The 16,588-nt window shown below is 43.3% G+C and overlaps 1 protein-coding gene, 1 long non-coding RNA gene and 1 pseudogene across 5 annotated transcripts; all 3 read right to left on the bottom strand.

Annotated features, from left to right (window-relative positions):
- Positions 1–1,127: 1,127 nt before the first annotated feature.
- LOC127923769 (putative nuclease HARBI1) lies at positions 1,128–2,512 on the bottom strand (annotated as a pseudogene).
- Positions 2,403–9,340, bottom strand: LOC127923770 (uncharacterized). 4 transcript variants are annotated; one of them, XM_052507827.1, is made up of 9 exons: positions 8,960–9,340; positions 3,765–3,835; positions 3,501–3,677; positions 3,349–3,410; positions 3,177–3,266; positions 3,048–3,089; positions 2,806–2,979; positions 2,691–2,726; positions 2,403–2,536 (listed from the first exon to the last, which is right to left on the bottom strand). In XM_052507827.1, the coding sequence occupies exons 1-8, from the start codon at positions 9,115–9,117 to the stop codon at positions 2,691–2,693; spliced, it is 810 nt and encodes a 269-aa protein (XP_052363787.1). In that variant the 5' UTR covers positions 9,118–9,340; the 3' UTR covers positions 2,403–2,536. The 4 variants fall into 4 exon arrangements, 3 of the variants coding, with proteins under 3 accessions (XP_052363787.1, XP_052363786.1, XP_052363785.1); XM_052507826.1 differs by lacking the exon at positions 2,403–2,536 and adding an exon at positions 2,539–2,593; XR_008115352.1 differs by lacking the exon at positions 2,403–2,536 and adding an exon at positions 2,539–2,593 and having other exon boundaries at positions 2,691–2,979.
- A 3,747-nt stretch (positions 9,341–13,087) lies between these two features.
- On the bottom strand, positions 13,088–13,661 carry LOC127923771 (uncharacterized). Its single transcript, XR_008115353.1, has 2 exons — positions 13,627–13,661; positions 13,088–13,518 (listed from the first exon to the last, which is right to left on the bottom strand). It is a non-coding gene; the product is annotated as an uncharacterized LOC127923771 (long non-coding RNA).
- Between the last annotated feature and the right edge of the window lie 2,927 nt (positions 13,662–16,588).

Genomic DNA, 16,588 nt, shown 5'->3' with positions numbered 1-16,588 from the left:
GGGGGATGGGGGCAATTTGGAGATAATAATATTGACATAACATTTGATCTTGTATCAAGCATATCTGGGGCCTGTTGCACAAAACTAGGGATTAAGCCAGGATATCTTGGTGATCCTGGCTCAATTGATCCGTAATCCGGTTGCACTAAAGATGGATAGGGGGCAGGAGGATATGTTATGGTATAAATTACCATGGAGATTTATTCTGTGGAGCTAGCCTGCTCCAGACCAGGCTAAATTCCAGGATCTATTTAATCTCATCCCTAATGTCAGTCAGCAGTCACCACAAATGGAAACCAATAGTTATTTCACTGCTCACTATACATTGTTATCACATATAACTAGACCCACTGTCATTATTTAAACGTTTGTGATCATTAATTTCAATGATTTTGGATAAAAAATGATTTTTAGATGTTGCTATCATTAGATAATTTACAGTTTCCCATAGACTATATATAAAATGATAGAATATTAGGGCCACAGAGGGAAAAAAAAGACAAGTCATAATATTGTAACCAGTTGTTTTAAAGGAGGACAGTTGTTAAAATGACGATGCGGGGCATTTCGTGAAATTGTACTTCAGTATGGTTTCATAAACAAAGACATGCTGATGTGCCAGAATATTAAGTATCACATTGTCATAAGTATCAAAACTGTAAAAACAATATGTAGCTTTTCTGCAGAAAGAACCAGCCTCATAAATGTATGACTTTATCCTTTTTCTTCAGTGTGGCCCTAGTACTCTGTCATATAAACAAATACACATTCCATATGAATATAAAAACACAATGTGTAACATTATGTTCCTTTATTGAATAAGGACAAAACAAAGCAGGTAAACCATCAGCTCCTTTCGAAACTGAAGTCACAGTGACTCTACAAGATGGAAAGCACAGAATCCAAGCATGTTATACAAAATTATACATACACATTCAAAGGTCTGTATATAACACACCCTGCATGTCTGCACACTAAAATAAATGCAGGACAAATCCATACACATCAACTGAACAGACAAATGAATGGATGCAGTAGCCTCCCTGCAGCCTTGTATTACACACAGTATACCGCACAAACATCATAAGAGGCCAAATTCGTAAAAAAACGAACCCAAAAAAAAAAAAAACCCAAATTCCTCTGCCACCGCAGGACATATTTAACCAAAATTGAAAGCACACATACTAACTAAAATAATTCAACACATATTGGTCCCTCAGCAGCCGACCACTGTCGTCATCAGGGAAGATTGCCGGATTGTCCCAGTCCATGGCTGGTGGCACTCTGGGGGCCCTCTCCTTCCTCAGGCAGGCCACATTGTGGAGGACAGCACAAGCCACAGTAATATCACATGCCCTAACAGGGCTGACCCTTAATTTGTGAAGGCAGTGAAAGCGTGCCTTCAGGAGGCCAAAGGTCATTTCAACTCTGGCCCTGGTCCTGGCATGGGCATGGTTGTAGGCCTGCTGTGCTTCCTGGGGGTCTGTGAAAGGTGTCAGGAGAAAAGGCTGGCAGCCATACCCCCTGTCTCCCAGCAACACACCAGAGAATTCACCTGTCAACACAAAATCTCATCATTACTACCTCATAAACACAGTGATATTCTTGACACAGCCATGATGGTTATAAATAGGGGTTGTGTGGCTTACCTTGTGATAGGCACTGATAGATTTCAGAGGCCCGAAAGATTCTGGAGTCATGGACTGAGCCAGGCCATTTTGCCACAACATTGCTGATCACACAGTCAGCATTGCAGACCATCTGAAATCATAAGATGAGGAATATTACACCAATCAATGCACATCACTGGCAATGCAGAGTGTTCGTCAATGGACAATATCAAAAAGTTATGTTCACCTGAACATTAATGCTGTGAAAGGATTTCCTATTCACAAAATCGGCCTCATGGGCACCTGAGGGGCTTTTATCCTTATGTGTGTGCAGTCCACTGCACCAATGACATTGGGGAAACCTGTCACACAAAGTAATGAGTATCCTACTATGTGTTAACAGTTGTCCTGTAATTTGTAGATCCTCTTACCTGCAATCCTATAGAACTCCTCTTTGATGTCACAGAGTCTTCTGTGGCCAGGGAAGGAGATGAAGACATCTGCTAATGCTTTGATAGCCAGACACACACTCCTTATTGTGCGGCAAATTGTGGCCTTGTTCAGCTGTTCTGCATCCCCACTGAGTACAGGAAGGCTCCACTAGCAAAAAAGCGCAAGGCCACACAAACCATTTGCTCCACACTCAGTGCATGGCTCCGTGCAGTGCGGTGCTTAATCCTGGGACCCAGTAGTCTGCATAGATACCTGATGCCATCTGCAGAAAACCTGTATCTTTCATATAGATGGTCGTCAGGGAAGGCCAGTGGGTCCAACCGGTCCCTGAAGACCCTTTCTCGCCTGAAGGCTCTCCTCAGCACAAGTGCTTCTTCATCCACCACATCTCGCACGAATGGGCATGCCATTGTCAGAGCAGAAAGGAACACACAATTTTGGGCCTTCATATAGGCTAGTGGCCACACCTGGTGCTGGGGGTGGGCAAAAGAGGGCGATGCCTTATAACGATGACTTGGTTGTACTGATTGCTGGGAAAATAAAAAAACCTTAGAAAGATGCCACCGTCCTGTGTGCTCACAATAAGAGCTCATATGTCATGGCTCACTTGACTTTACGAGAATATACCTAATTTTTATTTTGAGCTGTGTCATCTTCTTGGAGCTGGGGGAGGAAATACAAATAATGATTAATACATTTGTGTTACAGTTAGCATACAGTGTACATTGAAGGCATATCTCACCTCCCTCTCAAGTTTTTTTATTTCAAGGTCCAGTTTCCTAATTGTCCTCTTTTTTATTTCGGACTCCAGTGCAAGATTTTCCATCTTTTTCTTCTTGTACTGAATGTCTATGTCTGCCAGTTCTATTTGGCGCCGGAGGTGGTTGCCATACAACTTTCTGATAGCTTGTGAGCTCTGTGAACACAATACAATTAGCGCAGCTGGAATTTGGCAGGATGTGGTGTCCTTTTATTAATACGCACTATGTTGCCAGGCTGGTTTTCCCACTGTATAGCATCTGGGTCCTGTAAAAGAAATTAGATTTTTTGATTTTGATGAGGACTCCTCACCATTGTAGAGTAAATAGTACTTTCACAGTCTTACCATGATACCTCATGCCTTCTGGAATCCAGAGAGATGGTCTCCTCCTCATCATCATCGTCTCCATCATGTGCTGTTGCTGCTGCACTGGGGCCTTCACCCTATCACATTTAATCGGATTCATATTGAAGCTAGTAGACAAGACATGCCAGGCCTACAGTATGCCTTTGATGGAGTACTCACTGGATCAGCATCGTCTGGTGCTTGTGCTGGTGGCTCTAACAGGAACACAGTGCTGCCAGACACTGCAAGGCAATAGGTAAACCAAAGTCAGACAGTCCAAATTGATTCAATATGAATGTGGTTGTATCCCATGTAGAGATGGAAGGACATACCTTGAATGAAGCGGGTGGCATCTTGGGAGGAACCTATGCTTGTCTCTTTCCCCCCAGGGATCCCCTCTAAGACGGGCCTGCCTTTATTTAGCTCCAAGGCCATGTCCTCTGCTGGGGTAAGGTCAGCCTTTGGTGACCCACCACCCGTGCCTTGTCTGTGGGTATTCTTTTTCACTGCTAAAACAGTACAGACAATGTGTGAGCAGGCACCTTCTGGGTACAATATATGCTTGTGCTTTGTTAAATATTAGTCAGGGACCATACCATTCTGCAGAATGTTCTTGTATTTGATTTTGACCTGCTGCCATGTCCGTTTTGGCCCGTTCATGTTTAATCTACACACACACATTTAATGGAGTCACACTGCAAAAAATTACTTGGTATTTTTGTCTTGTTTTCAGTAAAAATATCAAAAAAAAAAAAACTTAAATAAAGATGTATTTTCTTGATTTGCTAAATGACCTAGCAAAATAAGTATAGTTTAGACAAAAAATATAAACTTTAAGTAAATGTGTGCTTAAAACAAGAAAATAAAAAAATCTGTCAATATAATAAAAATTATCTTGAACTAAGTTTACTTTTTCCATAAACACTTAATTTTAGAAAAGTTCTCGTTTCACTGGCAGATTTTTTTGCTTATTTTCCTAGGTAATTTTGCTCAAGAAAATATTCAAGATGTTTTTAGATATTTTTTTTTACTGAAAACAAGACAAAAATACTAAGTAAGAAAGACATTTTTGCAGTGCAGTGAGCAACCGACCTTGGGTCCTTTGAAAGGCGCTATATAAATTAAAGTGATTATTATTATAGCTCATCTATTTATTCAATTACATTTTATTTATATAGCACTTTTCACAATTGTTTCATTCTGTCAAAGCAGCTTTACATTAATGAAAGCAGGAGAAACACAAAAAACGGTGGACAACATAACAAGCAGAATACAACGGCTAAGATTAAACCGTACTGAGCGTAGTAACGTTAAATAATAATGTAAGGCTTTAATAATAATTTATCATAGCTTTATACAGTGTGATGGACTTACTTTACACAATTTCACTCATATCTGCAGTGCATTTCAATTAAAATTTTAACCGTTTCATTATTACAGTACAACTGCGTTTTTGGAGATGTGAATTAAATTCTTTTTCTTCCGGTTCCGGTTGGAGCGAGCGGTCGCATTCGCACTTCGCTCTGCAGGTTGTATAACTTTTTCATTACATTTCATTATAGTACAACGGTTGATTTGTCTAATCTTAGCAATTCTTCTTAGCTAGCTACATAGCCGTCCTTGTATCAGAGATAATTGCATAATTATCGTATTTCGTCGCCCTAACGTAGCCTTCACTGCTATTCGCCCAGGAGCTAGCAAACGCTAGCTAACGCACACAGATTAGCATCACTGTAGTGCTATTCACTCAACTGTACGACTTGATTAGTTTACTGTTAGCTAGCTACATAATCTTAGCCATTCTTCTTAGCTAGCTACATAGCCGTCCTTGTATCAGAGATAATTGCATTAATTATCGTATTTCGTATTTCGTCGCCCTAACGTAGCCTTCACTGCTATTCGCCCAGGAGCTAGCAACGCTAGCTAACGCACACAGATTAGCATCACTGTAGTGCTATTCACTCAACTGTACGACTTGATTAGTTCAGTGTTAGCTAGCTACATAGCTGTCTTTGTTTCCAAGATAATTGTGTAGTTTAGTGTGTGTAGCCTTGGAGTGATTATCTTAATTCACTGAGGTTCGCTAGCCAGCTATTTGTCGTCCTTAACGTAGGAGACTCTGCTAGCTAGCCAACAGCTAACAGCTAACAGCTAGCCAACGTCACCACACGTTTACTGATTCGAATTCAATCACCGGTCAGGGAGTATCACATTTTTCATTTCATTACAGTACAACGGTTTGATTTGTTTGATCGTAGCTAGCTACATAGCTAGCTACATAGCCGTCTTTGTTTCAAAGATAATTGTGTAGTCTAGACCGATTTCCTAGGTTAGCTAGCCAGCTATTGTCGTTCTTTTAACTCAACGTAACGTAAACAACACTGCTAGCTAGCCAGCTAGCCCCGAACAGCAGCACTGTAGAAATTATTACACTCAACGGAACGACTTGATTAGTGTAGTGTCAACAACGCAGCTACTGCCAGCTAGCCTACTTTAGCAGTACTGTATCATTTTAATCATTTTAGTCAATAGATTCTTGCTACGTAAGCTTAACTTTCTGAACATTCGAGACGTGTAGTCCGCTTGTCATTCCAATTTCCTTGCATTAGCGTAGCCTTTTCTGTAGCCTGTCAACTATGTGTCTGTCTATCCCTGTTCTCTCCTCTCTGCACAGACCATACAAACGCTCCACACCGCGTGGCCGACCACCCTAACCTGGTGGTCCCAGCGCGTACGACCCACGTGGAGTTCCAGGTCTCTGGTAGCCTCTGGAACTGCCAATCTGCGGCCAACAAGGCAGAGTTCATCTCAGCCTATGCCTCCCTCCAGTCCCTTGACTTCTTGGCACTGACGGAAACATGGATCACCACAGATAACACTGCTACTCCTACTGCTCTCTCCTCGTCCGCCCACGTGTTCTCGCACACCCCGAGAGCTTCTGGTCAGCGGGGTGGTGGCACCGGGATCCTCATCTCTCCCAAGTGGTCTTTCTCTCTTTCTCCCCTTACCCATCTGTCTATTGCCTCCTTTGAATTCCATGCTGTCACAGTTACCAGCCCTTTCAAGCTTAACATCCTTATCATTTATCGCCCTCCAGGTTCCCTCGGAGAGTTCATCAATGAGCTTGATGCCTTGATAAGCTCCTTTCCTGAGGACGGCTCACCTCTCACAGTTCTGGGCGACTTTAACCTCCCCACGTCTACCTTTGACTCATTCCTCTCTGCCTCCTTCTTTCCACTCCTCTCCTCTTTTGACCTCACCCTCTCACCTTCCCCCCTACTCACAAGGCAGGCAATACGCTTGACCTCATCTTTACTAGATGCTGTTCTTCCACTAACCTCATTGCAACTCCCTCCAAGTCTCCGACCACTACCTTGTATCCTTTTCCCTCTCGCTCTCATCCAACACTTCCCACACTGCCCCTACTCGGATGGTATCGCGCCGTCCCAACCTTCGCTCTCTCTCCCCCGCTACTCTCTCCTCTTCCATCCTATCTTCTCTTCCCTCTGCTCAAACTTTCTCCAACCTATCTCCTGATTCTGCCTCCTCAACCCTCCTCTCCTCCCTTACTGCATCCTTTGACTCCCTATGTCCCCTATCCTCCAGGCCGGCTCGGTCCTCCCCTCCCGCTCCGTGGCTCGACGACTCATTGCGAGCTCACAGAACAGGGCTCCGGGCAGCCGAGCGGAAATGGAGGAAAACTCGCCTCCCTGCGGACCTGGCATCCTTTCACTCCCTCCTCTCTACATTTTCCTCCTCTGTCTCTGCTGCTAAAGCCACTTTCTACCACTCTAAATTCCAAGCATCTGCCTCTAACCCTAGGAAGCTCTTTGCCACCTTCTCCTCCCTCCTGAATCCTCCCCCCTCCCTCCTCCCTCTCTGCAGATGACTTCGTCAACCATTTTGAAAAGAAGGTCGATGACATCCGATCCTCGTTTGCTAAGTCAAACGACACTGCTGGTTCTGCCCACACTGCCCTACCCTATGCTCTGACCTCTTTCTCCCCTCTCTCTCCAGATGAAATCTCGCGTCTTGTGACGGCCGGCCGCCCAACAACCTGCCCGCTTGACCCTATCCCCTCCTCTCTTCTCCAGACCATTTCCGGAGACCTTCTCCCTTACCTCACCTCGCTCATCAACTCATCCCTGACCGCTGGCTACGTCCCTCCCGTCTTCAAGAGAGCGAGAGTTGCACCCCTTCTGAAAAACCTACACTCGATCCCTCCGATGTCAACAACTACAGACCAGTATCCCTTCTCTCTTTTCTCTCCAAAACTCTTGAGCGTGCCGTCCTTGGCCAGCTCTACCGCTATCTCTCTCAGAATGACCTTCTTGATCCAAATCAGTCAGGTTTCAAGACTAGTCATTCAACTGAGACTGCTCTTCTCTGTATCACGGAGGCGCTCCGCACTGCTAAAGCTAACTCTCTCTCCTCTGCTCTCATCCTTCTAGACCTATCGGCTGCCTTCGATACTGTGAACCATCAGATCCTCCTCTCCACCCTCTCCGAGTTGGGCATCTCCGGCGCGGCCCACGCTTGGATTGCGTCCTACCTGACAGGTCGCTCCTACCAGGTGGCGTGGCGAGAATCTGTCTCCTCACCACGCGCTCTCACCACTGGTGTCCCCCAGGGCTCTGTTCTAGGCCCTCTCTTATTCTCGCTATACACCAAGTCACTTGGCTCTGTCATAACCTCACATGGTCTCTCCTATCATTGCTATGCAGACGACACACAATTAATCTTCTCCTTTCCCCCTTCTGATGACCAGGTGGCGAATCGCATCTCTGCATGTCTGGCAGACATATCAGTGTGGATGACGGATCACCACCTCAAGCTGAACCTCAGCAAGACGGAGCTCCTCTTCCTCCCGGGGAAGGACTGCCCGTTCCATGATCTCGCCATCACGGTTGACAACTCCATTGTGTCCTCCTCCCAGAGCGCTAAGAACCTTGGCGTGATCCTGGACAACACCCTGACGTTCTCAACTAACATCAAGGCGGTGTCCCGTTCCTGTAGGTTCATGCTCTACAACATCCGCAGAGTACGACCCTGCCTCACACAGGAAGCGGCGCAGGTCCTAATCCAGGCACTTGTCATCTCCCGTCTTGATTACTGCAACTCGCTGTTGGCTGGGCTCCCTGCCTGTGCCATTAAACCCCTACAACTCATCCAGAACGCCGCAGCCCGTCTGGTGTTCAACCTTCCCAAGTTCTCTCACGTCACCCCGCTCCTCCGCTCTCTCCACTGGCTTCCAGTTGAAGCTCGCATCCGCTACAAGACCATGGTGCTCGCCTACGGAGCTGTGAGGGGAACGGCACCTCAGTACCTCCAGGCTCTGATCAGGCCCTACACCCAAACAAGGACACTGCGTTCATCCACCTCTGGCCTGCTCGCCTCCCTACCACTGAGGAAGTACAGTTCCCGCTCAGCCCAGTCAAAACTGTTCGCTGCTCTGGCCCCCAATGGTGGAACAAACTCCCTCACGACGCCAGGACAGCGGAGTCAATCACCACCTTCCGGAGACACCTGAAACCCCACCTCTTCAAGGAATACCTAGGATAGGGTAAGTAAGGGTAAGTAATCCTTCTCACCCCCTTCTCACCCCCAACAAGATTTAGATGCAAGTGGCTGTTCCACTGGTTGTCATAAGGTGTATGCACCAATTTGTAAGTCGCTCTGGATAAGAGCGTCTGCTAAATGACTTAAATGTAATGTAAATGTAATGTAAATATTTGAATTGTAATTGTGATGTTTCAGCGGAGCGGTGTGTGTGTAATTGTGCACTACTTACGCATTCAGGCGGTCTGCAATACTTTGCCACGCTTTTTCTCTTTGCTTTATCACTGTGGCGGTGTTGCCTTTCTTCTTAATTATATCTTTTACCTCCTCGTATGCCTCCATGAGGATTTGTGCTTCCGATGGGGAAAAGTACGCGGCTCTAGTTGCCATGGTAAATCAGTTAATCTGTGATCTGTGGCGGGGTCTATTTGAGTGAGCCGTGAGCGCGCACCTATCCAGGATTGGTTTCACCTGGCTTAATGAATCCGTGTCTGCTCATCCTGGCTTGGTCTTTGTGCAACCAATTAAGCCTGGACGCACATGTTTTGGCTTCATTGAGCTCAGCTGAGTCATTTATCCCGGATGTCTTAATTCTACTTTTGTGCAACAGGCCCCTGGTAGCATTGCTGCCACAAACGAACTGAAGCAATGGTCCACTTGGTGGCGCCAGAGTTCCACCGACCGTCACTTTTTCCTGGTTGTCCTGTGTGGTTCAGAAAACTGCATTTCAATGTTGAACGACTTGACTTCAATACATTGTCAACGAAAATAACGTGAACAATAAAAATAGCCTGTCTTTTTTTGTATCTGTCTGTAGAGCCTTGTATGATAAGTCCATTGTGAGAAGGCCTTCATAAAGTGTCCCTCCTAAATTACTAGAGGCCAAACTTCAAAGATGTCTATGGCACTGGACTGCAGTAAGAGAGCTAAGGAGCGGATGGTCCTGGCTGCCTAAATGTTTCCTCCACATAATAAACTAAGAAACATGGCACTTTGGAGGCTTACTTTTATAATTAGACTTACTCAGTCACTATAACTAACTTCATAAAATGCCATTAGGCCTAATGAAGATACTGTATATGTAAGCTACTTGATTGGTGTCTTGTGAATCCACCTGTATGCGCATTAAGGTTGAATATTTCCACCAAAACTTGGAAGTGTCATTCAAAAGCATTATAACGCATATAAATGTCTGGATTTGATGAGAGCTTTGATTCAGCATGAACATTCTAATCTGATGCTACCTGAGCCTGATGAGACCGATATTAACCACATTTAATGAACCCTACATTAACCACATTTAATGAGCCCTACATTAACCACATTTAATGAGCCCTACATTAACCACATTTAATGAGCCCTACATTAACCACATTTAATGAGCCCTACATTAACCACATTTAATGAGCCCTACATTAACCACATTTAATGAGCCCTACATTAACCCCATTTAATGAGCCCTACATTAACCACATTTAATGAGCCCCACATTAACCCCATTTAATGAGCCCTACATTAACCCCATTTAATGAGCCCTACATTAACCCCATTTAATGAGCCCTACATTAACCCCATTTAATGAGCCCTACATTAACCCCATTTAATGAGCCCTACATTAACCCCATTTAATGAGCCCTACATTAACCACATTTAATGAGCCCTACATTAACCCCATTTAATGAGCCCTACATTAACCACATTTAATGAGCCCTACATTAACCACATTTAATGAGCCCTACATTAACCACATTTAATGAGCCCTACATTAACCACATTTAATGAGCCGAAGCACAAATTATTGTACTGTTATCCATTAGGTCCACCAGGACCTCACATGACAATGAAACATTGTTGTGTTGTAACTATAATTTATGACGTTCACCACACTAATCGGTGATATATTTTTGCAATGGGAAGTAATAGCTGGTTTGTTCATTTAATTTTGTTAATGAAATAGTTGTGCTATTGTATTGTTCTGACTTCATGGGGCCGACTGGAGTGAATGTCATCGTTCACAATGTCATCAAAAAGCTCCTCCTTCACTAGAACGGCCCGACTACAGACTATATAATGTCGGGCGCATTAAGTGATGCTATGTTTCCTGTTATTTTTATGATTTTATAGTTTGACACAACATATTGGAAGATTTTTGGTCCCTCTGAAAGCCCAGGTCCTATAGTCACGGTTCACCACTGGATCTAAGTGAAGGCTTCCATTAAACCTGTCCAGGTCCAGTCTGTCCACTTTCTGCTAGTGCACGTACCACATGGCCACATTATTCAGTCTTGTTTGACTCATGGATGATCTAAGCCATGTCTTAAACCTCCCGGGGCACTAAAACTCCTCTCAGCCTCGACAGAGGCAGGGACGACCAGCAGACGCCTTACTAAAGCTTCCACCTGACTGAAGAGACCTTTCACCTCTGGCACCATTTCCCCACTAATGCCAGCAACATCTGAGCTCGTTTGATATGTATAATTAGTCCCAAACATGGCCAGCTGCACCTGCAGAAGTCTTGAATTCAATTCTGGATGGATATGGGCTGAGTATTCACTGTGTCCAAGGTGTTGTAGAACTGGGCTCTGTACAAAGACTGGGCATCAGGATGGATGTGGGCTGAGTATTCACTGTGTCCAAGGTGTTGTAGAACTGGGCTCTGTACAAAGACTGGGCATCAGGATGGATGTGGGCTGAGTATTCACTGTGTCCAAGGTGTTGTAGAACTGGGCTCTGTACAAAGACTGGGCATCAGGATGGATGTGGGCTGAGTATTCACTGTGTCCAAGGCGTTGTAGAACTGGGCTCTGTACAAAGACTGGGCATCAGGATGGATGTGGGCTGAGTATTCACTGTGTCCAAGGTGTTGTAGAACTGGGCTCTGTACAAAGACTGGGCATCAGGATGGATGTGGGCTGAGTATTCACTGTGTCCAAGGTGTTGTAGAACTGGGCTCTGTACAAAGACTGGGCATCAGGATGGATGTGGGCTGAGTATTCACTGGGCTGCAGCCTGACCGGTAACGCTTTGAAAGTTTGCGGATGTGAGGCATCTGAATAGGTTGTTGGTCCAACTTTGTTGCCATAGCAGCTGCTTTTGCGAACAAGACATCAAAGTGCTCCCCGTTCGCTTGTCCTGCATGTGTCACCTTCTGACCTGAGATCATTTGTTATGTCTTTGTTTTAGTATGGTCAGGGCGTGAGTTGGGTGGGTTGTCTATGTTCCTTTTTCTAGGTTTTGGGATTTCTGTGTTTATTATACATTTACACATTACTGAACAATTCAATTTAATTTATTTTCTTAACTAGTAAACCAACACATTCTCAACAATTACAGTTTTAAGCAGTCAATGTGGAGGCTATATACAGGGGGTACCGGTACAGAGTCAGTGTGGAGTCTATATACAGTGGGTACTGGTACAGAGTCAATGTGGAGGCTATATACAGGGGTACTGGTACAGAGTCAATGTGGAGACTATATACAGGGGGTACCGGTACAGAGTCAATGTGGAGGCTATATACAGGGGTACTGGTACAGAGTCAGTGTGGAGGCTATATACAGGGGGTACCGGTACAGAGTCAGTGTGGAGTCTATATACAGTGGGTACTGGTACAGAGTCAATGTGGAGGCTATATACAGGGGGTACCGAGTCAGTGTGGAGGCTATATACAGGGGTACCGGTACCGAGTCAGTGTGGAGTCTATATACCGGGGTACCGGTACCGAGTCAGTGTGGAGGCTATATACAGGGGTACCGGTACAGAGTCAGCGTGGAGTCTATATACAGGGGGTACCGGTACAGAGTCAGCGTGGAGTCTATATACAGGGGTACTGGTACAGAGTCAATGTGGAGGCTATATACAGGGGGTACCGAGTCAGTGTGGAGGCTATATACAGGGGGTACCGGTACCGAGTCAGTGTGGAGGCTATATACAGGGGGTACCGGTACAGAGTCAGCGTGGAGTCTATATACAGGGGTACCGGTACAGAGTCAGTGTGGAGTCTATATACAGTGGGTACCGGTACCGAGTCAGTGTGGAGTCTATATACAGTGGGTACAGGTACTGAGTCAGTGTGGATGCTATATACAGGGGGTACCGGTACCGAGTCAGTGTGCGGGGTACAGGTTAGTTGCGGTAATTTGCACATGTAGGAAGGGGTGAAGTGACTAAATTTTTAGTTTTGTATTTTGAATAAATGTACACACATTTCTAAACTTGTTTAGCTTTGTCATTTGGGGTATCATGTTTAAATTGATGGGAAAAAACTATTGAATCATGTTAGAATAAGGCTGTAACGTAACAAAAGGTGGACAAAGTCAAGGGGTCTGAATCCACCATAGCTGGAATGAAAGGAAATACCGCTGACTGAGAAAATTGATTTAATCACTTATGGACAAACACAGCAGATAAAACCCATCTTTAAAAAGGCACATCGTTAAACCAGTGGAGGAAGGAAGTGTTTTAACATGGACATTGATATTGTAGACAGTCTATTGGGTCTTTAGTTGATTAGTAATAATAAGAGGTTACAGTAAACTAAAGGTTCATCTTAAACTCAAATCCACAGGAGGATTTATACACCATCATCAAGTCTCATAACAGATCAGCTGCTGGTCATTCTGAAATAACCTCCGTCTCCAGTTCTCTAGTCTTTAAATGGTCAGATACACGAGTCAGTCTGTCCATGGTAGATACAACGACAACTAAAAGTTCTAATATAATACAGTTTCTCCCCAACCAGATTAATCTCCCTCTTCCTCCTTGACCTTTTTCTTCGTTTTCTTCTTCTTTGACTACTGTAAATCACAAGAAATAACAAATTAGTATGTTCGTTCAGGCAGAACGGCTTAGATGAGCAGGAATATATATATTCTGGAGGCATGTCCTCATCAGCTACGTACTTCCTCTGTGGGAGAGACGGTCGCCTCCTCTTCCTCTTCCTTTACGTCCATCGCCTCCTCCTCGGCCTTCTTAGACTTCTTTTTCTTCTTCTTGAGTTTCTTCTGCTGCCGTTGAAGCCTCTGGTTCTGAATGAAAGCAGAAAGCACCGTGAGACAATAGCACTTAAGACGGCTGAGAACCGGTCTCATGATATGGATTGTGTTATAACAGGATGGATGGTGTATTATGGGTTGTGTTATATAACAGGATGGATGGTGTATTATGGGTTGAGTTATATAACAGGATGGATGGTGTATTATGGGTTGTGTTATATAACAGGATGGATGGTGTATTATAGAACAGGATGGATGGTGTATTATGGGTTGTGTTATATAACAGGGTGGATGGTGTATTATGGGTTGTGTTATATAACAGGATGGATGGTGTATTATGGGTTGTGTTATATAACAGGATGGATGGTGTATTATGGGTTGTGTTATATAACAGGATGGATGGTGTATTATGGGTTGTGTTATATAACAGGATGGATGGTGTATTATGGGTTGTGTTATATAACAGGATGGATGGTGTATTATGGGTTGTGTTATATAACAGGATGGTATATTATGGGTTGTGTTATAGAACAGGATGGATGGTGTATTATGGGTTGTGTTATATAACAGGATGGATGGTGTATTATGGGTTGTGTTATATAACAGGATGGATGGTGTATTATGGGTTGTGTTATATAACAGGATGGATGGTATATAATGGGTTGTGTTATATAACAGGATGGATGGTATATTATGGGTTGTGTTATATAACAGGATGGATGGTATATTATGGGTTGTGTTAAATAACAGGATGGATGGTATAATATGGGTTGTGTTAAATAACAGGATGGATGGTGTATTATGGGTTGTGTTAAATAACAGGATGGATGGTATATTATGGGTTGTGTTAAATAACAGGATGGATGGTGTATTATGGGTTGTGTTATTAACAGGATGGATGGTATATTATGGGTTGTGTTATAGAACAGGATGGATGGTGTATTATGGGTTGTGTTATATAACAGGATGGATGGTATATTATGTAACAGGATGGATGGTGTATTATGGGTTGTGTTATAGAACAGGATGGATGGTGTAGGGTTAGGGTTATATAACAGGATGGATGGTGTATTATGGGTTGTGTTATATAACAGGATGGATGGTGTATTATGGGTTGTATTATATAACAGGATGGATGGTGTATTATGGGTTGTGTTATATAACAGGATGGATGGTGTATTATGGGTTGTGTTATATAACAGGATGGTGTATTATGGGTTGTGTTATAGAACAGGATGGATGGTGTATTATGGGTTGTGTTATAGAACAGGATGGATGGTGTATTATGGGTTGTGTTATATAACAGGATGGATGGTGTATTATGGGTTGTGTTATATAACAGGATGGATGGTGTATTATGGGTTGTGTTATAGAACAGGATGGATGGTGTATTATGGGTTGTGTTATATAACAGGATGGATGGTGTATTATGGGTTGTGTTATAGAACAGGATGGATGGTGTATTATGGGTTGTGTTATAGAACAGGATGGATGGTATATTATGGGTTGTGTTATAGAACAGGATGGATGGTGTATTATGGGTTGTATTATATAACAGGATGGATGGTGTATTATGGGTTGTGTTATATAACAGGATGGATGGTGTATTATGGGATGTGTTATATAACAGGATGGATGGTGTGTTATAGAACAGGATGGATGGTGTGTTATATAACAGGATGGATGGTGTGTTATATAACAGGATGGATGGTGTATTATGGGTTGTGTTATATAACAGGATGGATGGTGTATTATGGGTTGTGTTATAGAACAGGATGGATGGTGTGTTATATAACAGGATGGATGGTGTGTTATATAACAGGATGGATGGTGTGTTATATAACAGGATGGATGGTGTATTATGGGTTGTGTTGTATAACAGGATGGATGGTGTATTATGGGTTGTGTTATAGAACAGGATGGATGGTGTATTATGGGTTGTGTTATATTACAGGATGGATGGTATATTATATAACAGGATGGATGGTGTATTATGGGTTGTGTTAAATAACAGGATGGATGGTATATTATGGGTTGTGTTAAATAACAGGATGGATGGTGTATTATGGGTTGTGTTATATAACAGGATGGATGGTATATTATGGGTTGTGTTATAGAACAGGATGGATGGTGTATTATGGGTTGTGTTATATAACAGGATGGATGGTATATTATATAACAGGATGGATGGTGTATTATGGGTTGTGTTATATAACAGGATGGATGGTGTATTATGGGTTGTGTTATAGAACAGGATGGATGGTATATTATAGAACAGGATGGATGGTGTATTATGGGTTGTGTTATATAACAGGATGGATGGTGTATTATGGGTTGTGTTATATAACAGGATGGATGGTGTATTATATAACAGGATGGATGGTGTATTATGGGTTGTGTTATATAACAGGATGGATGGTGTATTATATAACAGGATGGATGGTGTATTATGGGTTGTGTTATATAACAGGATGGATGGTGTGTTATATAACAGGATGGATGGTGTATTATATAACAGGATGGATGGTGTATTATGGGTTGTGTTATATAACAGGATGGATGGTGTATTATGGGTTGTGTTATATAACAGGATGGATGGTGTATTATGGGTTGTGTTATATAACAGGATGGATGGTGTATTATGGGTTGTGTTATATAACAGGATGGATGGTGTATTATGGGTTGTGTTATATAACAGGATGGATGGTGTATTATGGGTTGTGTTATATAACAGGATGGATGGTGTATTATGGGTTGTGTTATATAACAGGATGGATGGTGTATTATGGGTTGTGTTATATAACAGGATGGATGGTGTATTATATAACAGGATGGATGGTGTATTATGGGTTGTGTTATAGAACAGGAT

This window comes from Oncorhynchus keta, unplaced genomic scaffold (genome assembly GCF_023373465.1).
Source record: "Oncorhynchus keta strain PuntledgeMale-10-30-2019 unplaced genomic scaffold, Oket_V2 Un_contig_3227_pilon_pilon, whole genome shotgun sequence".
In the NCBI taxonomy this organism is placed as follows: Eukaryota; Metazoa; Chordata; class Actinopteri; order Salmoniformes; family Salmonidae; genus Oncorhynchus; species Oncorhynchus keta.
Note: the sequence above shows the minus strand (reverse complement) of the source record. Positions and strands in the feature narration are given on the sequence as shown.